Genomic DNA, 22,472 nt, shown 5'->3' with positions numbered 1-22,472 from the left:
AGATTTTGCTTAATATTAATGCTATTAAATTTGTAAGATTAGACTAAATTTACTTTATAGTCTTTGTATGTACAAATACAGAAGAATTCAGTACAAATTAAATTAATGTCTAGCAATGAATATGTGTGAAAAACCATGTTTAAAAAAATGGGTTCAGGATAGCTGCTAGATTGAAATGCATGAATAGCAAACAGTCTGTGTAAATACATGCTGTACAGAATACATTGTAATAAGTTTAAAAGTAATTTGTCAAGTTGTGATATCACTGGTTTTACCCCAGTACAATAATTGCTTTCAAATATTTATTATCTAAGCCCAGTTCAGTACTTTACCAAGATGTTAATGGGCAGTTCAAAGACATGACCACAATGTTATAAATGCTTGCAGTAGCACATGGTTCTTGTCTCTTATAGTTAATTCAACAAGTTGCAAAGAGTTAATGAAACAGTTCTAAGTCATAAATTAAATTCTGTAATTGCAAAAGAATAAATTAATCAAGTTAAACTAAAGCAGACACAGCTCATAACTGATAAAATATTTTCACAGAATGGTCTGCAAAAGAAAAAGTTGTTAAATATATTCAGTTTTGGTAGTGATACTTAATATCATTGTATTAACTATGTAAAATTGCATTTTGATTTGTTGTATCAAAAGACTATATAATGTGATCAAAAAATACATATCAGTATAAAATGTTTTGAGTATGTTTAAAAACAGAGGGAATTGTTAGATATTATGAATTTAAGGTTGAAATTAATTCCGTTGTAAATATGCTGAAAGAAAAAGCTTGCTTAAATGCAGAAACAGAGTTCAGTAATATGTGATCAGCAACCATACTAAATGACTGTAGCTTAAAAAAATAAGGAACTTGCTTATGAGTGTATTACACACACATCAAGAAAGCTGACTTCTTACAGACGTGACAAGAATGTAATCTGCTTTCACTGGACAACAGGACATGCTTTTCAAAGAAAGTTTAAAAATGTGCTTTTCTAATCCACAAGGCGTTTTCTTGAAGACAGTTTACTTATCAGCATTTGCACAAGAACAGATGTGTTAGCATTTTCGTCATCAATGCAGTATCTTTCCAAAACCAAGAGGGTGTGTGTTTAACTAAAATATGTATAAAAAGTATGTATTAAATCTAGTTATTTTAGAGGTATGGTAAGGACACAAGTCCTGAGGTAAATGTTATATCTCTCACATCATCTGTACTATATGAGAAGTAAAGTTGGAACGGTACTTTAAGCTGCAACGTTTGTCCAGTTTGGTTTATTATAAAAGTTATTGGTTACTGCTCTTAAAGTCAGATGCTGTATCAATGTATATTCTGCAAGTTTCTTTGGTAAACAGACTGTGATAATTAGACTTTGATTTCAGCAGCCAGAAAGACTGAGTGTCTAAAGAAGACTTAAAATCCCACAGCAAGAGCAAGCAGTAAGAAGCAGTAAGCACAGCTCAATATATTTTTTCAGTGGTCCCCTGCCATAAACAAAGTGTACAACAGAAGGAAGAAACTGTTGCAAAAGAGAGTAAAATCCCATGAGTGGAGGAGCTCCCTGGTCAGCCTCAGTAAGAAGCTGCGATACCTTATAAGATCCTCCAAAGCTAGCTATGAAAACAAAATCACCACTAATTCTAAGGACAACCACAAAGTATTCTATAGCTATGTCATGAATCTCTATGGCAACACCCAGATATACTCTGAGTTACAGCACATAGGCATGGAAATTACACAACCAACTGATATTGCCAACATCCTGGCAGATAGGTTCAGTGCTAACTTTACCTCCCCCCTCACCCACTAAAGGGCCCATATTTATACAGGAAGAATGCAGAGTCCCTGTAATCACAACTACGCAGGTAAAAGCTGCACTCTCTAAAGCCAAAAACACAGCATCCATAGGACTGGACAACATCCCAGGCTGTGTTTTACACGAACTTCAAAACAAACTGGCTCCCCACTTAAGCACCATGTTCAATAATAGCCTAGCATCAGGCTTTGTGCCCACTGAATGGTGCACAGCAACAGTTATCCCACTCCACAAAGGGGGAGCCACCACTGATCCCGGGAACTATCGACCTATTAGCCTGACGAGCCTGGTCTGCAAGGCCATGGAACATATCATCATGGAACTCATAAACAAAGACATTGGTAACCTCCAAACTCTGGATCCCTCCCAGTTCGGGTTTGTGAAAGGCAGATCATGCCTCCTGAACCTGATCGACTTTTTTGAGGCAGTCACCAAAGCCGTAGATGAGGGTAAGGTGGTTCACACAGCCTATCTTGACCTCGCCAAGGCTTTTGACACCATCCCCCATTCTGGAATTACAACTAAACTCACTAAACTAGGTATAAATCCCTACGTCACAAGATGGGCTGCCATCTGCCTCACTGACAGAACCCACACTGTAAATGTTGCAGACTTCAAATCTGACCTCAAAGCACTGACAAGTGGAGTACCACAGGGTTCCATCCTGGGTCCTCTCCTGTTTGGTATCTACTTCTCTGAAGTACAGGCTAACACAGAAGGCCTCTGGCTAACAAAGTTCGCAGATGACTGCAAACTAGGAGCCATAGTCAAGTCCCCAAATGATGTGGACATCCTACAGAAGGGCCTCGCTGAAACAGATGCCTGGTGTCAGAGCCATGGCCTAAAGCTCAATGCCAAAAAGTGCAGTGTCATCCCCTTTGGTAAAAACTCTGTACCCGTGAACTACCACATAGGCAGCAATCTACTTAATATCGAATGTGTGATAAGAGACCTTAGGACCCAAGTGGACAGTAGTCTCTCCGTTGATAGTCGCATCGCCACAGTAGTCAGAAGTCCTTCTATGTGGCACACCTCATCATAAAAGGATTCTCATCCAGAAAAAAAGAGGTCATTGTTCCCCTCTACTCGACACTCATTAGACCCATTAGAGTACAATGCCCCTTTTGGAATGTACCTCACAAGACATTTGCAGCAGCTGGAAAGGCCACAGAAGTATCTCACAAAGAGGATTACTGGCCTCAAACAAATGCCCTACACTGACTGCCTCAAAGAACTCCAGCTTTACTCCATAGCATATCGCCTCCTCCGAGGTGATCTCTGCCTAACATATAAAGCTATGTCAAACCCAGAGCTGTTGGACATGCTACACCTAAAGAAATCCCAATCCCTCCGAGCTACACTCTCTAAGGCCCTAAACCTTGTCACCACAATAAACAGGACATGCTGGAGGGATAGATTCCTGTCCCAGAGACTTCCCATACTCTGGAACAGGCTACCCATCTATGTCAAGCAAAGTTCTTCATTAGCACTCTTCAAGAAAAATCTTGATGAGTGGATGGGAAATAGGAAATACACCCCGGGGATCTCTTCTGTGTCTCTGCTTACAGTGGCACAGGAAAATAACTTTCTTGGGTGTCATAAGCCAGGGAACCCTGTTTGTTAGACTTACGTAGGCCCTTGGGCCGATAGCGTAGAACCTACCTATGAACCTATGAAAACTATCCAACATGCTGCAGACAGGATTGCAAAAACTGTTTTGGAACCAGATCAAAAAGCTTTTAAATGATGGAATGTATACTTTAACTTAACTACAACAGAGCTGTAAAATATTTTGATGTGGATACAACACTAATGTTAAAGTGAATTTCAGCAGATACAAATGGAAACAAAAATGACAAATTGCTGAAAATTCACTTCACCAGTGTCAGCATAATCAGAAAGACAGGGAAGGTGGAATTGTTAATGGACAGATATAATTTATCATTAAATATTGTGTGCATTTGTGTGCAAAATAATTGTGGATAAGTTTCAATTGCTGTTGGTAACTCTGCAATGGAAGGCACTGGGCTCACTATGAGGGGGTGAAATGTTTTTGAGAGCATGACTGCTACCCTGGTTAAAGGTTTATCTGTCCATAAAGCTTACTTCAGTCTGGCTACAGTGTTTGACACCACAACCCATGATGAAATCATACATAACCTCAGGAATCTACAAGTAAAATAAGTCATGACGACTTAAGTCTACAGTTAACTATACTGTCTCCTGGGGGGCACTCATTTCCGCATCTTTCTTTCTAATATGAAAACTTATTCCATTGCTCGGTTTATCAAATATGTAGCTAATGGAAAACCTAGAAGCATTGTTCTGAACCGACTGACATCATTTCCCTTCCAATAGCCTTTAGAATTACATGTAAATGTTACAGAAGAAATGACATTGCCTTCTATGTCAAAAAGTACAGCATTCTGGAGTTTGGAAACAAAAACACCTCCCATCTTCATATACTACTGAGGACGATCCCAATATATATGATATGATACCCATATAGCCGGCACCAAGCACACGTGCCACAGAAGTAACAGTCCCTCTTTATACTGCTTTTATCAGTCCAGTTAAGAGTACCGCACCTCATTTAGCTGCTGTTATCAGACCAGTTAAGAGTACCGCACCTCATTTAGCTGCTTTTATCAGACCAGTTAAGAGTACCGCACCTCATTTAGTAACCTGCTCATAAACTATCTGGTGCAACCAGAGCAGCTACAAAGATAAACTCCCAAAGAGAATCAAAGGGATTCGAGGCTCGTCTTAGAGTGAAAGGCCGCAGCAACTCACTTTCCTCTATCACCTTCTCAGAAGAGACATATGCCAGACGTACACAGCATTAAATGATTCCTTAATACTCAAAACTAGAATTGCCACCTTCCACAAAGCTGTAAATCAAATCAAAAGTCACACCGTTGTACCACCCTAGCCCCACTTTTCTCCACCCATTTCCATACCCACTCCGCTCACTCATTTTGTGATGTAAGTGAGCATGTCAGTGAGGGACGGCTTTTCTGTCAAAAAATAGACAAAGTGACTTTGTTTTTATACAAGCTGTAGCATTCTCCTTGTGGTTCTAAACAGTAAAACAAAACATGTACAGTGCCTTCCAGACATCCTGATAATCTATTTGAATACTGGATAGTCTAGAAAAATAACCGATAGGTGCAACCTTATTTGACAACCTTTGATTAGAATACCCTCTGGTAATTGAACATAAGAGGACACTCAGCTCTAATAAAATTTAATATCATAAACACCATGAAAAAATGATAAAACATATTATTTCAAAGGTTCTAATGCTTATGGAATAAACTTACTGTCTCATTTAAACTCATCTAAACAGTTTATACCTTCAAGAAGGAATTTGTTAGGCACCAAGACATCAAGCTCTTGATGGCCAAGAGGCCTTGAAACTGTTCACCAAACTTATGAACCTAGTCTGAAATGCTACACCTTAGTTAAATTTGCAATAAGATTAAAGCACTCAATATATTCCTTTCTTTTGCCATGATATTCATTCTCAAATAAACCAGATTATTCTTTTTTATGAAGAAAATAAAATGTACTGCTGTTAGCTTGCTTCACAAGGTAATTGTTCCTGCAGGTGTTGATGAATGTACATAAATTTCATCTTTATTGCCCCCAGAATGCACATAGACCATCTCTATTGCCCCCAGGACTTTTTATCCTCTTTACTCGAAGTTGCTATTATAGTAAATGGTACATGCAGACAGCCCAGGACAGCAATATCTGCTGGGTTATCTCTGTTCTGACAAGAGGAAAGAAGAGAAACATTTCTGATGATGTGACAGACTTCCTAAACTGTCAGTGTTGCGCTCACATCTGCCCCTTGTACTCATGTTTTGGTTCTGTCATGCATATTTTTTCTTACCTCTCCAAATGTTATTTTTATTTCACCACAGATGAAATTATTTTGTTGTGCACTTGCCCTCCCCAGATTTCATCTGTTTCAGCAGTGATTATTTCTGGCTGACATGTCTCAACCACCTTTAGAAAGTCCTAGTGCAAAATAACAGCGACAACAAACATAGAAAGCAGCATAATGGACCAGAAAGACCTTGAAATATTTTAGTGAAAAAACAGTAAACTCAGAGCCCTTGTGCCTAATAATTGGTGACTTGTACACCTATCTTTAAGTATGCTCACTGCTTCCTTTACACACTCAACATTTTTAATGTTCTTTCAACTTCAACTGGGAAAACCCAAACAGTTATTTTGACAAAGTACTTACTATCAGTACTGCCGTCAGGATGTTTGTTTTTCAGTAACATTACTCCTTTTGGATAACCACATAGATTTTTTTCATCTCTCTCAATTAGCAAACGTAGATTCTCCACTGGGATACTATATCCTACAAAAAAGTATCAGAAGAAACTGTATAGTTAATAAAGATCCCCTTGTGAATTTCTCTATTATTACTGTATTTATTTTACTTAGCAGTTATGTGAGATGGACCTCTGGGCCCTTCTTTGGTCATAACCTAGTTAAAAAAATGAAAACTAGACACAAGACTATACAATAACAGCTGAGAAATGATTTACATAAGTAGGGTTACTAAGAAAAATTAAACAAAGCATACAATTAATACACAATAAACAGTACATGGCAGAAGCTTGACAATTATGTATCAGCAAGTCTTTTACATAATAATAATAACACATGTAAAAAAAGAACAACCTTCCATCAATACGAGTGGATAAACAAAGGCTGGCAGGATCTGGAAACACAAGGGCTAACTTCCATAGTCATACCTTTTGCATTTCTACATTCTTTGCTGTGCTGCCCAAAATGCATATTCTTACACTCTTGTAGGTATACAATTCCTGCACCTTATCTGCTAGTTCCCTAAGAAACAAAACTCAAGTATTATTCTCTGTTCAGATGCATTCCTTTTCTCATAAAACCATAGATATATGCTGTTTTGACCCTACTTTTTGGTTCCTGTTATTACACTGATGTTTCAGAATGTCAGAACTAAAAAACATCAAGACCAAATGGTGTAAAAGTCATGAAACTATATAAATAAAAAAGAGCAATTGTTATTGCTGGGGTGGGGCCAATACAGCTTATCCTGTTAAGACTAATAAAGGACAAATTTGAGGTTACTGTCAACAATTCTGCTGCAAACACAGTTGCTAAGGTTGTTTCTAACGTTTCTAATGAAGTTAATTATGTTTCTTAAGGTTCCGGATTTTCGATTGGACAGGATAATAATGAGACTGTAGAAGACTGTTTCCAGTGGTGCATCTGGACCTTTTTTAGTGGACAGTGCTGGAAACAAAAAAACACCCAAATGGTCGGCCAACAACCAAACGAAAAACAAGGATGGTCAGAAGGGTCGAAGGAAGAATTAGACTATGACATTAACATTTTAAACCTTAGTGATGTTGTGTTGAGCAATGACACTGTGTCTGTACTTAAATGTGTTTTTTCTCTTATTCCTACAAAAGCAGTTAATGTCGCTAAATTTATTGTTGATTTGAAACTTTACTCACGCAAGTTAAATTTGAAGTACATTTGTGATGGTTTGAAGGGTATTGACACCAGGGAACTAGCTAGAAAGAACAGAAGCGTGTTTAATCCCATTTTGCATCCTACGTTGCAGGTGTTTAGTAACTTGTGTGAACAACAGTTTAGGCTGTTAAATCATAGAATAGGTCCTTCAAACCTCCCTTTAAACGTGTTTACTGCATTGAAAATTTAGTCAACAATCGTGATTTATGAGTTATAAAGGCAGATTATGGGGGGGTTTCATTTTGGTCATGAACGCTACTGACTACAATGATTCTCTTGAAATTGTTGGGTGATGAAAAATGTTACAGAGTTGTTACTATGGATTACATCCAGCATAGGTTTTCACATTTAGATATTGTTCTTTTTGATTTATTCACTCAGGGAAACATCAACCATGACACATATGATTTTTTACAGGTTGAGTTTCCCAAACTTGCGACACTCTTTGGCATACCTAAAGTACATAAAAACAGGGTATGTCCTGTTTTCAGGCCAATAGTGTCAGCCAGTTTTTTTAAGACTGAACCAATTTTGATCTGGTTGGATGACATTCTCAATCCAATTGTACAGAAATCTAAATTTTATTTGCGAGACTCTTGGCATCTTTTGGAACTTCTGTCTTTGGTGGATTGAAATCAGTTTCCTTTTGCATTAGTTTAACTTGATGTTACATCATTATACACTAGTATTGACCAGGAAAATGGTTTAAACTCATTAAGAGATTATTTTACCTTATATACTGATTTAGACAATGATTTGGTGAATACGGTTTGTGCCCCAAATGGAATTAGTATTGGAAAACAAATTTTTTCAAGTTTGAAGAGAAACTATTTCAACAAACTACTGGAGTAGCTATGGGATTTAGGGTTGCTTCTTCATTTGCTAATTTGGTTATGGTTCAATGGGAATTGCAACATCTGGCAACACATCCTTTGGCTAATGTTACATCGATGACTTGATGTTTTTATGGAAGGGAAATTATGATTCTTTTTCTTCCTTTGTCAGTGACTTAAATAGTTATACTGAATTTCTTAAGTTTACTATCGGACATTTTGGCCATGAAATTGACTTTTTGGACATTCATTTAGTGATTGATTCAGAAAATAAAACATTTGTCAGCTATATTTTTAGGAAAACAACTTTTGTCAATCAGTATTTACACAGGGATAGTTTACATCCAGGCCACATGAAACGTGGAGTGGTAAATTGGCAATGTATTCGTTTGAGTCGTTTGACCAGTGATTGTGCAACTTTTTGTCTTGAGATTAAAAAGCTCTGCAATTTGTACAGAGGGGTTATGATTCTAGACGGTTGGACAGAATCATTTCGAAAGTTATGGTGTTGAAGAGGAGTATTGCACGGCCTATTCATGCTCAGCAAAGGGAAAAGGGAATGTCTGGTACCAGTAGTGATGCCATCAATACTACTACTAACATCACTAGCTATACTTTGCCATCAGTAAATGACATTGTTACTGAACACCAGACTACTGCTATTGTGGATGTTTCAAATGAAGAGCATGAACCTACACCTTCTGTGGATGTGCAACCTAAAGTAGCACAGCATGTAAATCCTACAAATTTAGCTGTGGCTTCAACTTCTAATGCTACTGCCTACCCCCATTTTCCACTACCTATAAGTGTGGAGAAAGGACCCACCAGGACACGATCAATGAGTCGGGGGAGGCAGAAGCACAAGCTATCAGCAGAAGGACAGTTCAATGGGTCCTTGAAAAAAATGTGGAGTCAGGTGGGGACTCATTAGTGTGGAATTTATCCAAATGTATTCTTAGTACAGATGAATTATCTGTACTAAATAAAGTGTTAACCTTTATTCCATCAGGACCCAGTGAACTGACTGAAACAATGATAGACATTAAATGTTTTAGCAGGAATATTCTGCGTGGAGACATGCGTGAATGGACGTACCTTCGTTGAAGGTTGTGCGTCAGGGCTGGTAACTTGGCACGTAAAAATCAACTACCAATCATTAGCGTACCGGAGTTCCACTGTGGCGACCCCTAACCGGGAAAAGCCGAAAGACACAACAACAACATAATGCCTAAGCTTGAATTTGGTGATATGCCTAACAATGATAATATAAATGTGTTTAGGAAACCCAGCCTGTACATGCCAACCTCATATCCTTTAGTTGAAGCTTTTAGCAAAATGGCAGAGAATGATTTATATAGTTTCTACAACAGAAATTTACATAGGATGAAGAATAAAGGGAAGTATAACTTGAAATATAAAGAACGAATTGCTCTAAGGGACTTAAAAAATGACACCTCAATTATGATTAGACCTGCAGATAAGGGGGGCCCAATTGTCCTTATTGACATGTGTCATTACCTTAAGAGTACGTACACAATGTTGAATGATGACCATTTTTATCATCAAATTGATTTAAATGAAACACGCTTGTTACAAGAGACAATTTATTTTATGTTGCAAGATTTGTTGAGAAGTGAAATGAATGATAAACACCTGTATACATTTTTCAGAGTTGAATTTCCATCACTACCCTCCACACAAGGATTACCTAAGATACACAAAGATGCTCAAACCCCCCATGACACCCACTGTAGCTGGGCGAGCATGGGTCACTGAGCCCTTCTCCTTGTATGTTGAGAAGTGGCTACGCCCCATCCTTAATATCAATAGTTATATCCTAAGGGACACTAAGCAGTTCTTAGCTGATTTACATCAGTACAGCAGTTTGATGCCACAGGAGTCTGAGTTTTATTTTGTTAGATTAGATGTACAATCTTTATTTACTATCATACCGAATGGTGTAGGGGTACAGTCCATACATAAATATCTACATGAACATAGTGAATACAGTGATGAGAGAATAGATTTATTGTGTTTATTCCTTGAAACTATTCTTTTGAACAATGTATTTACATTTGATAAACACATTTACATACAGCGTGATGGCATAGCCATGGGTACTTTGTGTGCCAATAGCTATGCCAACATCTTTATGGCTTTGTGGGAAGAGGAGAATTTTTTTAAGATGGATTATTATGGTAGATATATAGTCTTTTATCGATGTTTTGTCAATGACCTCTTTCTTTTATGGACAGTAACATCTATGGAATTGGAGAAGTTTTTGACTATTGAATGGGCAATATGACTATCTAAAATTTACCATGAATTTTTCTCGGTTTAGGATTGAATATTTGGATGTGTACGTAGACAGACTTACTAATGGATTAATTAATACAGGTGTCTATACAGAAAAAGTTGCTACACCCTGTTACACAGAAGCAGTATGCACCCCCAATATATTTTTAAGAATGTAATAAGAGGACAAGGGATGAGAGTATCCAGACTAAATGCATCGGACAAAGGATTCAATTATGAATTGGGAGAACTCAAAGATAGATTAACCTCTAGGGGCTATTGCCCATCTGAGATAGAGAGAGATTTGAAGGGACTAGACCAACTTAGGATGGATAGGGCTAGGCCTTACTATTCAGCTAGGATTGATACGCATGACTACTTAGTGGATCCAATACCTCCGACTACCCTAAGAATACCTATGTCCTTCACTTTAGACTCTAGGTTTATTACTGATATTATCAGAAAAAAACTGGCGTATTGTGATTACGGACCCAGACGTTAGAAGGATAGTAGGTGATGAACCTTCTTTTGTATTTAAGAATAAACGTAACCTTAAAAGATTATTATGCTACCAAAAGGGCAACCATGAATCTAATAGTGAAGCATATGGTACCCATCCATGTGCCAATTGTAATTTTTGTAACTACATTGACACTGAAAGGCTATTTATACATCCAGACATGAATCAGCGGTTTACCTTTAACATTAATGCCAACTGTATGACAAGACATGTGGTTTATCGAGCAAGATGTACCACATGTGAGTCATTTTATGTTGGCAAAACAGACCAATCACTTCAAGATAGGGTGAGAGAACATATATATGCATTAGAACTAAGTCCCTGACTAGTGCACTATCTAAACATGTCATGGCACAAGGTAGTAATCATAACTTCAAATGTAAGGTGATAGATGAGGTGATGCCAACTATACGTGAAGGTGATATAAGGAATTTAACAGAAAATAAAGAGGTTGAATTGATAATAAGGCTTAGAGCTTATAGGGGGAAGGGTCTGAATGAAAGAGCATCTATAAAACCTATTCTAAAGTGGAGAAAACTCTCAGTTAAGTAATGGTGCACACTGGATATATTGTGCACGTTAAATACAGTGTGTATATGTTATGAAATTAGTATTTATTAGATGTTTCATGTGTGTTCATAATTTTGTATACACTTATATGTGCATATTTAGTTTTTAATAATTAATGAAATTATAGTTAGGATATTTTTCCTAAAGTAATTATTATATGGACTAGAACGTTTTTAACATATACGTGGATTTATAGTATTAATTATATATCTGAATTTATTTGTTTGTATTGTTGCTGCTAGGAGTTTTTGTGACAGTTTTAATGTATTTGTAGTTTTGCTTTAAGCAATTAATTGATCATTAAGTGAGTATGAACTGATTGGCCAGTAGATGTTATTTAAATGAATTATGGCCACCTTATTCTCTTGGTGGTTTGATGAAGCTCTGTGTGACAGTGCTTACCATTTTAAATAAAACAGTGTTATATCTTTTTTACTGAAGTTTCGGCTATTTGCCTTATTTGTGGACTGCCTATATACCAATTTTAACATTATACTTGTTACTGTTTGGCTGACACCACGTTTACTTCTTGTGGTGTGATTTTGTGCTTATTAAATTTATACAGGCCCTTAGCAAAGGGAATACAAAGTCATCTGACCAATAAAATGACCACACCTACAGCTTTCCTATGGGTTTTTCAATTCAGATAGACCAGGCTACCACCTACTGCCACTGGATGGAATATATCTTAATGTAAAAACACTAAGGTTTGAGAACAAACTATAAGAAAGCAAACATGTATCTTTTTTTGGCTAAAATGTGGAAAAAAAGCAGAAAAGGACAAATTTAATTCCACATAGGTCACTATAAGAACAACTTAAAATATTTATGCAGAATTGAAATAACAGCTTTTTTTCCTTTTTGATGAAAACCTTGTTTCTCATAGTTCAGGTCTTCCCACAGTTCCCAGAGTCTTGAATAAGATGACCATGGGTGAGCGTAGCTCTGTGCTGGACATAGTGGACTATCTAGAGAGGGATTCAATCAAATAAATGCCATATTGGAGCTCTAACACTATGGTTGTTAGCTACAGGCCATTGACCTTAGGTAGGTTACAATAAATACTAGGCAATCAGTCTGAAATCTAGTGAAATTACAGCCAGTGACCTGAATTCAGGATCAAACTCTGTATGGTGAAGACCTTAACCATTATGCCAAATCTACCTACTGGATTTGCCTAGTAGGAGACACCAAATAAGTCACTTAACCAGACATTACTGATAGTTTGCTCCAAAAAAAAAAGGATTTGATGTCCTGTGAGGCTAGCTGGTTAAGAAATGAGTTTTATTATTATGACTGACAAGAAAGTGCATAGTATATATGCAGAACCAATAAATGTATTATTTCACTGACAGTGCATGGGTATATATGACCAACAAATGAAGGTATTACATTACTGATAGGCATATGGGTGTGTGTGTTCTACAAATGAAAGTAATAAATTATCAACAGGATAATATACGAGTATATGGGCTGTACAATAATGCTATTGAATGACTGACTAGAAAGCATGTGGGTACATTTTCCTTGCCTTGAAGTTACAGCATAGCACAACACAGGAAGTGGCCAAGGACCAAAGCAGCCTTGAATTAATACTAAGATCAATGTCTGGACCATTAACTGGCCAGAGGTCAGAGAACAAAGTTCAGCAAAATGATAAGCAACAAAAAAATCCTCAGGGGCATTAGTGATACCAAAGTACCACCTCTCAATGTGTATCAATGATACCAAAGCAACGCCTCACATGCATTAGGGAAACTGAAAGGGTTACATGTACATGCAGGGCTGTGACTCATGACAGCTGTGTTCTCTAACACATTAACACTGAGTTCATCCCTTGTTTGGAAGTCCAGATCAGAACTCCATCCATTCCTTTAGCTGAAAGTTCAGGTCCAAGCCCCGTCCTTCCTTTCCTTCAGACAGTGAAGCTGCCAGAGGTAAGTTATGAATGCATTCCTGTGCATAATTCAAGTGCTGATGAAACACATGGAGGACTAGAGTGAAAACATGAGGTACCTTCTTAAAATTAAAAGACAGAACTGGCAAAATGAGTTATCATCTTCGGTTTCTCAGCTGTAGCAGGATATCTCGTCTCTTCTAGTAAAAAGTGTCTGTCAGAACTATGCAGTGTTTGACCAGCGCATATGTTCTAGCATGTAAGAATATGTTTGATTCTCGAGACTGACATTTTCAAAGTCCATAAGGCTCTAATGCTACAGGTTACCCTTTTTAAAGTTCACAAATAAATAACAAAGACTTTTACCTTTTATTCTTGAGTCAAGAATAATGCTTCAGGATGTGCAAAGTACTTGTTTATTCCATAAACATTGGTGGGAGGCTGCTTACTTAAATGTTCAGATTAGTCTCAAAGAATAAAGAAAACCTTCAATTTTTATAACTTTTCTTATCAATTTTATGCATGTACAGGTTTGACATAACATTGCTTTCAAGAAATCATTATTCTGTGTCACCATGACTCTCACTTAGAGCTTCATGTGAACACTTAAAAATAAGATTCTGTTAAAACATAGACCACCTGGTCTAAGAATTTATCTTTTAACCTTGTAATATTTAGTTTTAGTACACACTATTTCACAAACATTCTTACAAAGACTCATTCCCCAGTCTGAGAAGGCCAGAGTGTACTGCTGATAATCTCATTTTTAAACATAACTGGCACATTTTTATTAGCTTTCTGAAACTAGAATCTTTAAGCATAGTATAACATCATAGCATCCGTTAACTCTTTCAGTACTTACTTTGCCTTCAGTTGTCTGTTGTTAAACTATAGCTTGCTAATAGAGATAATGCAGTTGTAAGACACTTGAAAATATGAAGCTGCATAATTATCCATCTATTTTTCAGTTTTAGTTTGACATAAACATATTATAAACATTTTAATTGATTCATTTGCAAATAATTTACAAGCTAATATGCATAACTTCTTGGCACCTATGCCAATGGAAAATAGCTGCATGACTGCCAAATCATACACCAATGCACTGTACAAGCATGTGCACAAATGCATGGAACTTGCCATACCAAATGCAACCAAGATGCTCTCCACCAAAAAAAGGAAGCCAATCTGTGGTCCCCAGCCATCAATAAACTCTACAACAGAAGGAAGAAACTGTTGTAGAAAAAAGTGAAGTCACAAGACTGGAAAAAATCCCTTATCAGCCTCAACAAAAATTTGAGATCCCTTATCAAATCCTCTAGAGCCAGCTATGAAGGCAAAATTGTGGTTGACACCAAACACAACCACAAAGCCTTGTGTAGCTATATCAAGAACCTCCATGGCAATACCAAGATTTTCTCTGAGTTATTGCTCAATGGTACCTCCTATACTGAGCCAACAGATATAGCCAACATACTGGCAGAGAGATTTGGTGCCAACTTTACCCTTCTCTCCTCCCCCAGAGGCCCTATCACAATACCAGAAGAAAGCCTGGTACCCAACATTTCTGCAGCACAGGTAAAAGCTGCATTGTCCAAAGCCAAGAATACAGCATCCATGGGACCTGATAATATCCCTGGCTGTGTTCTACATGAGCAACAAAACGAACTGGCACCACACCTGTGTGCCCTGTTTAATCATAGCCTTACCTCAGGCTTTGTCCCTAATGAATGGCGTACTGCTACAGCCATCCCTTTCCATAAAGGGGGAGTGACTACAGACCATGGGAACTATAGCCCCATTAGCCTGACAAGTCTGGTATGTAAAGCTATGGAGTGCATCATCATGGACCTGCTTAACAAAGATACAGGCAATCTCCAAACTCTTGACCCCACGCAGTTCGGCTTTTTCAAGGGGAGATCCTGCCTGCTGAACCTGGTAGACTTCTTTGAGGCAGTCACCAGGGCTGTGGATGAAGGTAAGGCAGTGCATACAGCCTACTTTGAAGTGGCCAAGGTCTTTGATACCATTCCTCACTCGGGTATCATTGATAAACTCACCAAACTAGGCATCAATCCTTATATCACTAGGTGGGTTGCAAATTGGCTCACAGACAGGACATACAGAGTGAAAGTTGCGGACTTCAAGTCAGACTGTCGACTAGTCATGAGTGGAGTCTCAGAGGGCTCTGTCCTGGACCCTCTCCTGTTTGGCATCTACTTCTCAGAAGTCCAGGCCAACACAGAGGGGACTCTGGCTGACCAAGTTCACTGATGACTGCAAGCTAGGAGTCTTTATTAACTCCCCAAGTGATGCAGACATCCTACAACAGGGTCTCACTGAGACCAATGACTGGTGTCGGAACCATGGCTTTAAGCTTAATGCCAAAAAATGCATTATCATTCCCTTTGGAAAAAACTCAGTTCCCATTAATTACCTCATCGATGGGAGCCCACTGAACAGTGAAGGGCTATAAGAGATCTGGGCAACAAGGTCAACAGCAACCTAACCTTAGACCACCACATTGTCACTGTGGCCAGAAAGTCCTTCTACATGACGCATCTCATAACCAAAGGTTTCGTATCCAGAAAGAAAGAGGTCATCATCCCTCTCTACTCATCCCTCATTAGACCAATCATCAAATATAACGCCCCATTTGGCATGCACCTAACCAGACACCTACAACAGCTGGAGAGGCCTCAAAAGTACCTCACAAAAAAGGATCCTAGGCCTTAAACACATGTCCTACAGGGACAGAATCAAGAAACTTCAGCTGTTCTCAGTCTCTTATCGTCTACTTAGAGACGATCTCTGCTTGACTTACAAAGCCATGTCTGACCCAGGCCTACTTGAAATGCTACACCTAAAGAAATCCCAATCCCCCGAGCCACACGCTCCAGAGATCACAACCTCTTTACCACAATCAACATAAGATGCTGGAGGGACAGGTTCATCACCCAGAGACTGCCCATACTCTGGAATAAGCTTCACATTCATATAAAGCAGAGCACCTCGCTGGCCCTCTTCAAGAGAAATCTCAACGAGTCGATGGGTAAAAGAAAGTTCAACCCAGGGATCACTCCAGTTGCCCTACTAGATAGAGGCACTGTGAACTAACATCGGGTGGCACGGCACCAGGGTGATTTTTTGGGCTAGGCTTGTAAAGGCTCCAGGGCCATTAGCCTAGTACACACCTATGAACCTATGAGACATAATAGCTTCCCATAACACCCAGAATAATTTGAATAACAGTTCTAGCTAGCTAAGAAAGAGTTATATATCAACAACTTCACTTTCAAAAAGAGTAAACAATATAATAAAAAAGTCCAAGTCCTCCACATAATATAATACTTGTAGCTTTAAGTTTCCCTAAAAATATGAAAGGACATTTTGTTAATCTTCTTACCTAATGAAATCATGTTCTTAAAGTTCTGCACCATCACCTCTCTGTACAGCTCTTTCTCCTGTTTAGTTAGCATCCCCCACTCTTCTTTTGAAAACTCAACAGCAACATCTGCAAAAGTTTCTGGAACCTGAAAGTAAAATACATAAAATGTGTTAATGCTGCTGGTGTTATTACACAGAAAGATAAAACTGAAATGTTTCAAAAATAAGGTGTATAAAGCTGTGTTCAAACCTGATGTTTTTACAAAGCTGTGGAAACAAATGACAACCCCATGAAAAGGAATTTACTTAATTAGTGGAATAAATTAGCTAGGCAAAGAAACAGCCACATTAGACAATTTGAGCAGTTGTATAGCAGGATGGATACGTTGGATAAAATTGATGGAAGGCACTCCTATGGAGGACTGACTAAACAGTTTATAGGTTCATATGCAAGAACTAGGCTAACTATCCCTGTCAGCCATTTTAAGCCTAGTCAATTTCCCTTGGTAAGAATCAAATCCCATATCTCTTATATATAAGGCATACACCTTAACCATTATGCAGACTCTTAACCCCTGAACCAATAACCAGAGGTCAGAATCAAACCATGTACCTTGCATCTATGAGGTAAAGACCCCAAATTATACTGACCTACGGGTCAAAAAAAGGATTCAGTAGAGATTTCAGTCTAAGACCCAATAATACAAGGGTAATAAAACTATGGATGGTGATGCTTGTTCCGGTTGTTTAATATTAAATTATTGTGAAGATAATGATCTTGTTGAATAAGTTGCTCACTGTCAAAGTGGCTTGTTACTGAAGGAAGATGTAGCAGCAACATGCAGGTGGATTGCTAAAAATGTTGTAGAAGTGGGCAATTTCCAATAAACATATTTAAACAAATTATACCTACATTACAATCCAAAGCATATCTAAACAATCCTGTGTTCGTTCATGACTGATTGTGCAGATGCCTGGTGAGAGAAGATTTATTTTGAATTATGTTATTTTTTTTTTCGGGTCTACATGAGTTTATCGAATACCTTTTTATCAATCTGCTTTTGTCAACCTCTCTTCATTGAAGTGTTTAAATCGTTGAACTGACAGTGAGCGAATAATTTTAGTTGGCCAACAACCGGAATATAACTTGTGTTTGTTTTACTACAGTACATTGCAGGATGTGTAGTAGAAAGTCATCCCTAAACTCCAGCCACCATCCAATAATCGGTGAAAGTAAGGTAATATTGATACCAACGGCAGCATGAAAATTCATTACCTTTTTCCTCAATGTAGTACAATCTCAGAGTTGGTGTATATAATTTGCGGGGGGAAGTAAAAAAGTACTTGCTGTTTTTAACATTTTAATTTGTAAGGCTACGCCTACTTTTGCAAATTGTGCGATGCTACAGTTATACAAAAATAAAAATGTTACAATTAAAAATTTTAAAGTGTGACTTTTAATTTTTATTGAAATCATTTTTTTTAAATGTAGTTTAAACACAATGCTAAGCTATAATTGTTTGCATGTTCCGGAGCTGTTCAGTATCATAACATGTAGCATTTTGTTAAGGCGGCAAACTGAAATAATTCAATAATATTGTGTTCGATGATTTTACTGTTCGCTAGACTTGTAGTTGGAGGAAAATGGTTCAATAAATAGGTATTTGTTAAAATGAGCATGTGATTAAGTGATGTAGGCTCATGTTTTACCACTGTTTTTCACTGTTTGTACGAAGAAAGGGATAGCTTGTAGACAAGAAGATTTACCAGAGTGTAGATTTGTAATTTATTGAGCCTTACTGTTAAAAAGAGTTGTGACTGAGTGATAGTGAGAAGGGAATTCCAGGTTTTGTGTGACTTTCACAACTGGTACAGTCAGAGCAATGACTTTATCTACATAATTTAATATTTAGATCTATACCGTTTATGTGATTTTTCTCTTAGAAGCTGATTTAAAGTCTCTGTGAATTCTGTGATAACTGATTTTGATTATCCTTTTCTTTAAGATTTCTTTATTCATTTGTAGCTGAAATTAGATTCCTTAAATGAATACGCCGTTAATGATTTGATAAAGCACAGATATCTTGTACAGTATACTAAATGCTATGTACATTAACACCTGATAACACTGGTGATATATGCTCCTCATGTCAAAAGTTGGATGATTTGCTTATCATTACTAGCAGTAAATCTAGACTTACTGATGACGTTGCACTTGTGCAACTGGCACAGCTTGGAGAAAGTACAGTTGTGTGCACTTACCATAAATGTAGATGTTCGAGTGTATTCACTGTTGCAGTCATCACATTTGGGTTATCTGCCTTCAGGTAGCCCACAGTCGGCCCGAATATCAGAGACTTAGTATTTCTGCGTCGGATGCTGTCACTTCTTTCCTGACGTAAGGTCATCAGGGGTATAAAAACAGGCAGCCGACGCCATTACATCAGTTATTCTTGCCTCAAATGTCAGGAGCCCTCCAATAAGGAGCTAGGATATGGTAAGGAAAACACCACCAGTAAAAAATAAATACCAATAGGAATAGCCATAGAGAGGAGCGATAGACAGATAGAGAAAACAAGGGGGCTGGTGGAAGGGAAACCAGGACTGCAACAGTGAATACACTCGAACATCTACATTTATATTAAGTGTACACAACTGTACTATGTTCTTCGTGTTTCACTGTTGCAGTCATCACACTTGGGTTGATTCCCAAAGCTGAGGAAGGGTGGAGGCAGTCAGGAAGTGTTAGGGCCGGCTAGTAGGCCTTGCAAGACTGCTGTAGCAAAACCTGCCCTGGATTTGGAAAAGATAGGCAGGTGGTAATGCTTAGTGAAGGTGTGTACAGAACTTCAGGTAGCAGCCTCCAGGATGTCCCTAGTAGGGACTCCCCAGAGAAATGCTGTAGAGGTGGATGTAGCCCTAGTGGAATGTGTTCTGACCCCCCGAGGGGTTGGTTTTCCAAGGTGCTTGTAGCAGAAATGGATGTAGTGTGCTATCCATTAGGAAATGGTTTGTTTTGAAATGGCCTTGCCCTCTGTCCCTGTTGCAAAGTTGACTAGCAACTGGTCAGATTTTCTAAAAGCCTTAATCCTATCAAGGTAGAATCTGAGCTGTCTGTGCACGTCCAAAGAGTGCAGGATCCTTTCCCCTTTATTTTGAGGATTAGGGAAGAAGGTTGGCAAATGGATGGATTGGTTGAGAGCCACACTGGACACCACTTTAGGCATAAAGGAAGGGTTAGTCCTGAGGGAAACTCTGTCAGCATGGAAAATAATGAAGGGTTCCACAGCCATCAGTGCTTGTAACTCAGACACTCTTCTAGCTGAAGTGGTGGCTGCAAGCAAGGCTGTTTTCCAAGAGAGGAATTTTTAACTCTGCTGAAGCAGCAGGTTCAAAAGGGGGAAGCGTGTGTTTTTCCAGTACAAAGTTAAGGTCCCAAGCAACGTAAACAGTGGGATTAATAAGACTAACGGTGATAATGCAAATGTAATAAGCAGTGTAAACAGTAGGATTAATAAGACTAACAGTGATTATGCAAATGTAATAAGCAGTGTAAACAGTGTGATTAATAAAACTAACGGTGATAATGCAAATGTAATAAGCAATGTAAACAGTGGGATTAATAAGACTAACAGTGATTATGCAAATGTAATAAGAAGTGTAAACAGTGGGATTAATAAGACTAACGGTGATGATGCAAATGTAATAAGTAATGTAAACAGTGGGATTAATAAGACTAACGGTGATGATGCAAATGTAATAACCACCGTAAACAGTGGGATTAATAAGACTAACGGTGATGAGGTCCCTACCCAAACTATAAAAAGTCACACAGGAAGCCTTTTCCTCTGTTGAAACATGGTTATCCGATGCCCAATTAATACTCAACCCAAACAAAACTAAAATACTCATCTTCCAACCCACCAAACATACTCAAAACAACTCTCACTTTAACATCACAGCAAAAGACAACACCACTATATACCCAACTGAACACACCAAATTGCTAGGAGTGGAAATAGACAAACTAAAATTTGACATTCAAATATCCATGACCATAAAAAAAGTCCACAAAAAACTAGGTGCGTTATACAGAAATAAGCAATTTCTCACCAAAGCAGCAAAGATCTCAATGGCATATTCCCACCTTATCTCCACCCTACTTTATGCCTCTCCAATATATACCAACCTAAGGCAATCTGATCTAAACAAGCTAGAGACCTGCTACAACAAAATCGCCAAATTCGCCACAGGGGCATCCTACCGTAGTCACCACTGTCTCTCACTTGCTGAACTGGGCTGGCTTGAACTCCCTTCACCTCCTTCAGTGGTATTAACTCTCACTCGCCCACAAACTAGTAAACCAGCCACTAAATGTCCCATCCCTCCAGAATCTACTCCAATCCTATCGCACCACCAGACCACTAAGATCCAGCAACAAAAATCACTTGCAGATCACTAAAGCCAATAACTCTGCTGGTGAAGCACTATTCTCTTGCACCATAGCCAAATTATGGAACTCACTCCCACCCACAATTACCTCCGTACCATCATGCACCCACTTCAAAACTTTACTAAAAACTTGCTGTTCCTGAACTGTTTGTAAGTTTCTGTGAGGCCATTTTTGCTTGGGCTAAAGGAAAGTCTCTCTGTTGATCAGTGGCAGTGAAAAACATTGAGTAGCTCCCCTGCCCCCCATGGGAGTGGTTACTGACTTGAAACTGTAGTTTTATTGACCAGTAGGGGTCATTTCCAAAACTCCTTCATCTTCCTCTCTTAAAACCTAGTTGCCTCGTGGGTTTGGCGTCTTTTCAGGCTTGTTGGCTGTTGGTGAAGCACCCACCAAGAGGAGAAAACGCTGAGAGAAGGGAGCCACTTTTGAGATTTTAAGTATTTTTTCTGCCTAGTTTGAGCATTTTCTGGCTTGTTAAACTTGATTTCTGCATTAGTAGCTTTATTTAGAGCACAACCAAAAGCTGTTTACTGAATTTCCTGTTTGCAATTAATTTTAAAATCGTTTTTTCTCAAAACTTGCATATTTTCTGTCTTTGACCTAGCACTCTTGTGTGGGGTCATTTACTGCACTGTTATAACTTCATATTACTTGTGAACCTCTGCTATCTCTGAAAAACAAAAAAAAAAAAATCTTGCTTTTTTCCCACTTTTCTGAGATTTAAAAAAGTTAGTTACAGGCTTGCTGTTCCTGAACTGTTTGTAAGTTTCTGTGAGGCCATTTTTGCTTGGGCTAAAGGAAAGTCTCTCTGTTGATCAGTGGCAGTGAAAAACATTGAGCGGCTCCCCTGCCCCCCATGGGGGTGGTTACTGACTTGAAACTGTAGTTTTATTGGTCGTATTGGTTCAATTCCTGGCTCTTTCCAGCCCCTGCTATCAAGCACGCATTAGCGTGCTTTAGCGCGATTTAGCACGGAGTTGTCACTAGAGCAGCATCGGGCAGCGTCGGTTTAACAAGGTTAAACTTTTTCTGGCTCCATAAAGTCTGTTCTTCATTTTTCCCTTAGAACTGCTCTACTAGTAATCTAAACAGTATATCCCTTAACTAAAAAGTGCAGCACTTGTTCCTAAAAAGCTTTTTTTTTTTTTTCTCCAAAAAAAAA

At 38.3% G+C, this 22,472-nt stretch overlaps 1 protein-coding gene across 1 annotated transcript in view; it reads right to left on the bottom strand.

Moving 5' to 3' along the window:
* LOC122798688 (zinc finger protein 883-like) overlaps positions 1–22,472 on the bottom strand; it is a 96,251-nt gene that overhangs the window by 10,247 nt on the left and 63,532 nt on the right. The window contains exons 2-3 of the mRNA XM_044067781.1: positions 16,877–17,003; positions 6,073–6,192 (exon numbers count right to left, since the gene is read on the bottom strand). Of these exons, the coding sequence (XP_043923716.1) occupies positions 6,073–6,192; positions 16,877–17,003 (247 nt within the window). The remainder of the gene's footprint in view (positions 1–6,072; positions 6,193–16,876; positions 17,004–22,472) is intronic.

This window comes from Protopterus annectens, chromosome 3.part1 (genome assembly GCF_019279795.1).
Source record: "Protopterus annectens isolate FY-2018-M chromosome 3.part1, PAN1.0, whole genome shotgun sequence".
Lineage (NCBI taxonomy): Eukaryota > Metazoa > Chordata > Ceratodontiformes > Protopteridae > Protopterus > Protopterus annectens.
This window is presented reverse-complemented; position numbering and strand designations above follow the sequence as displayed.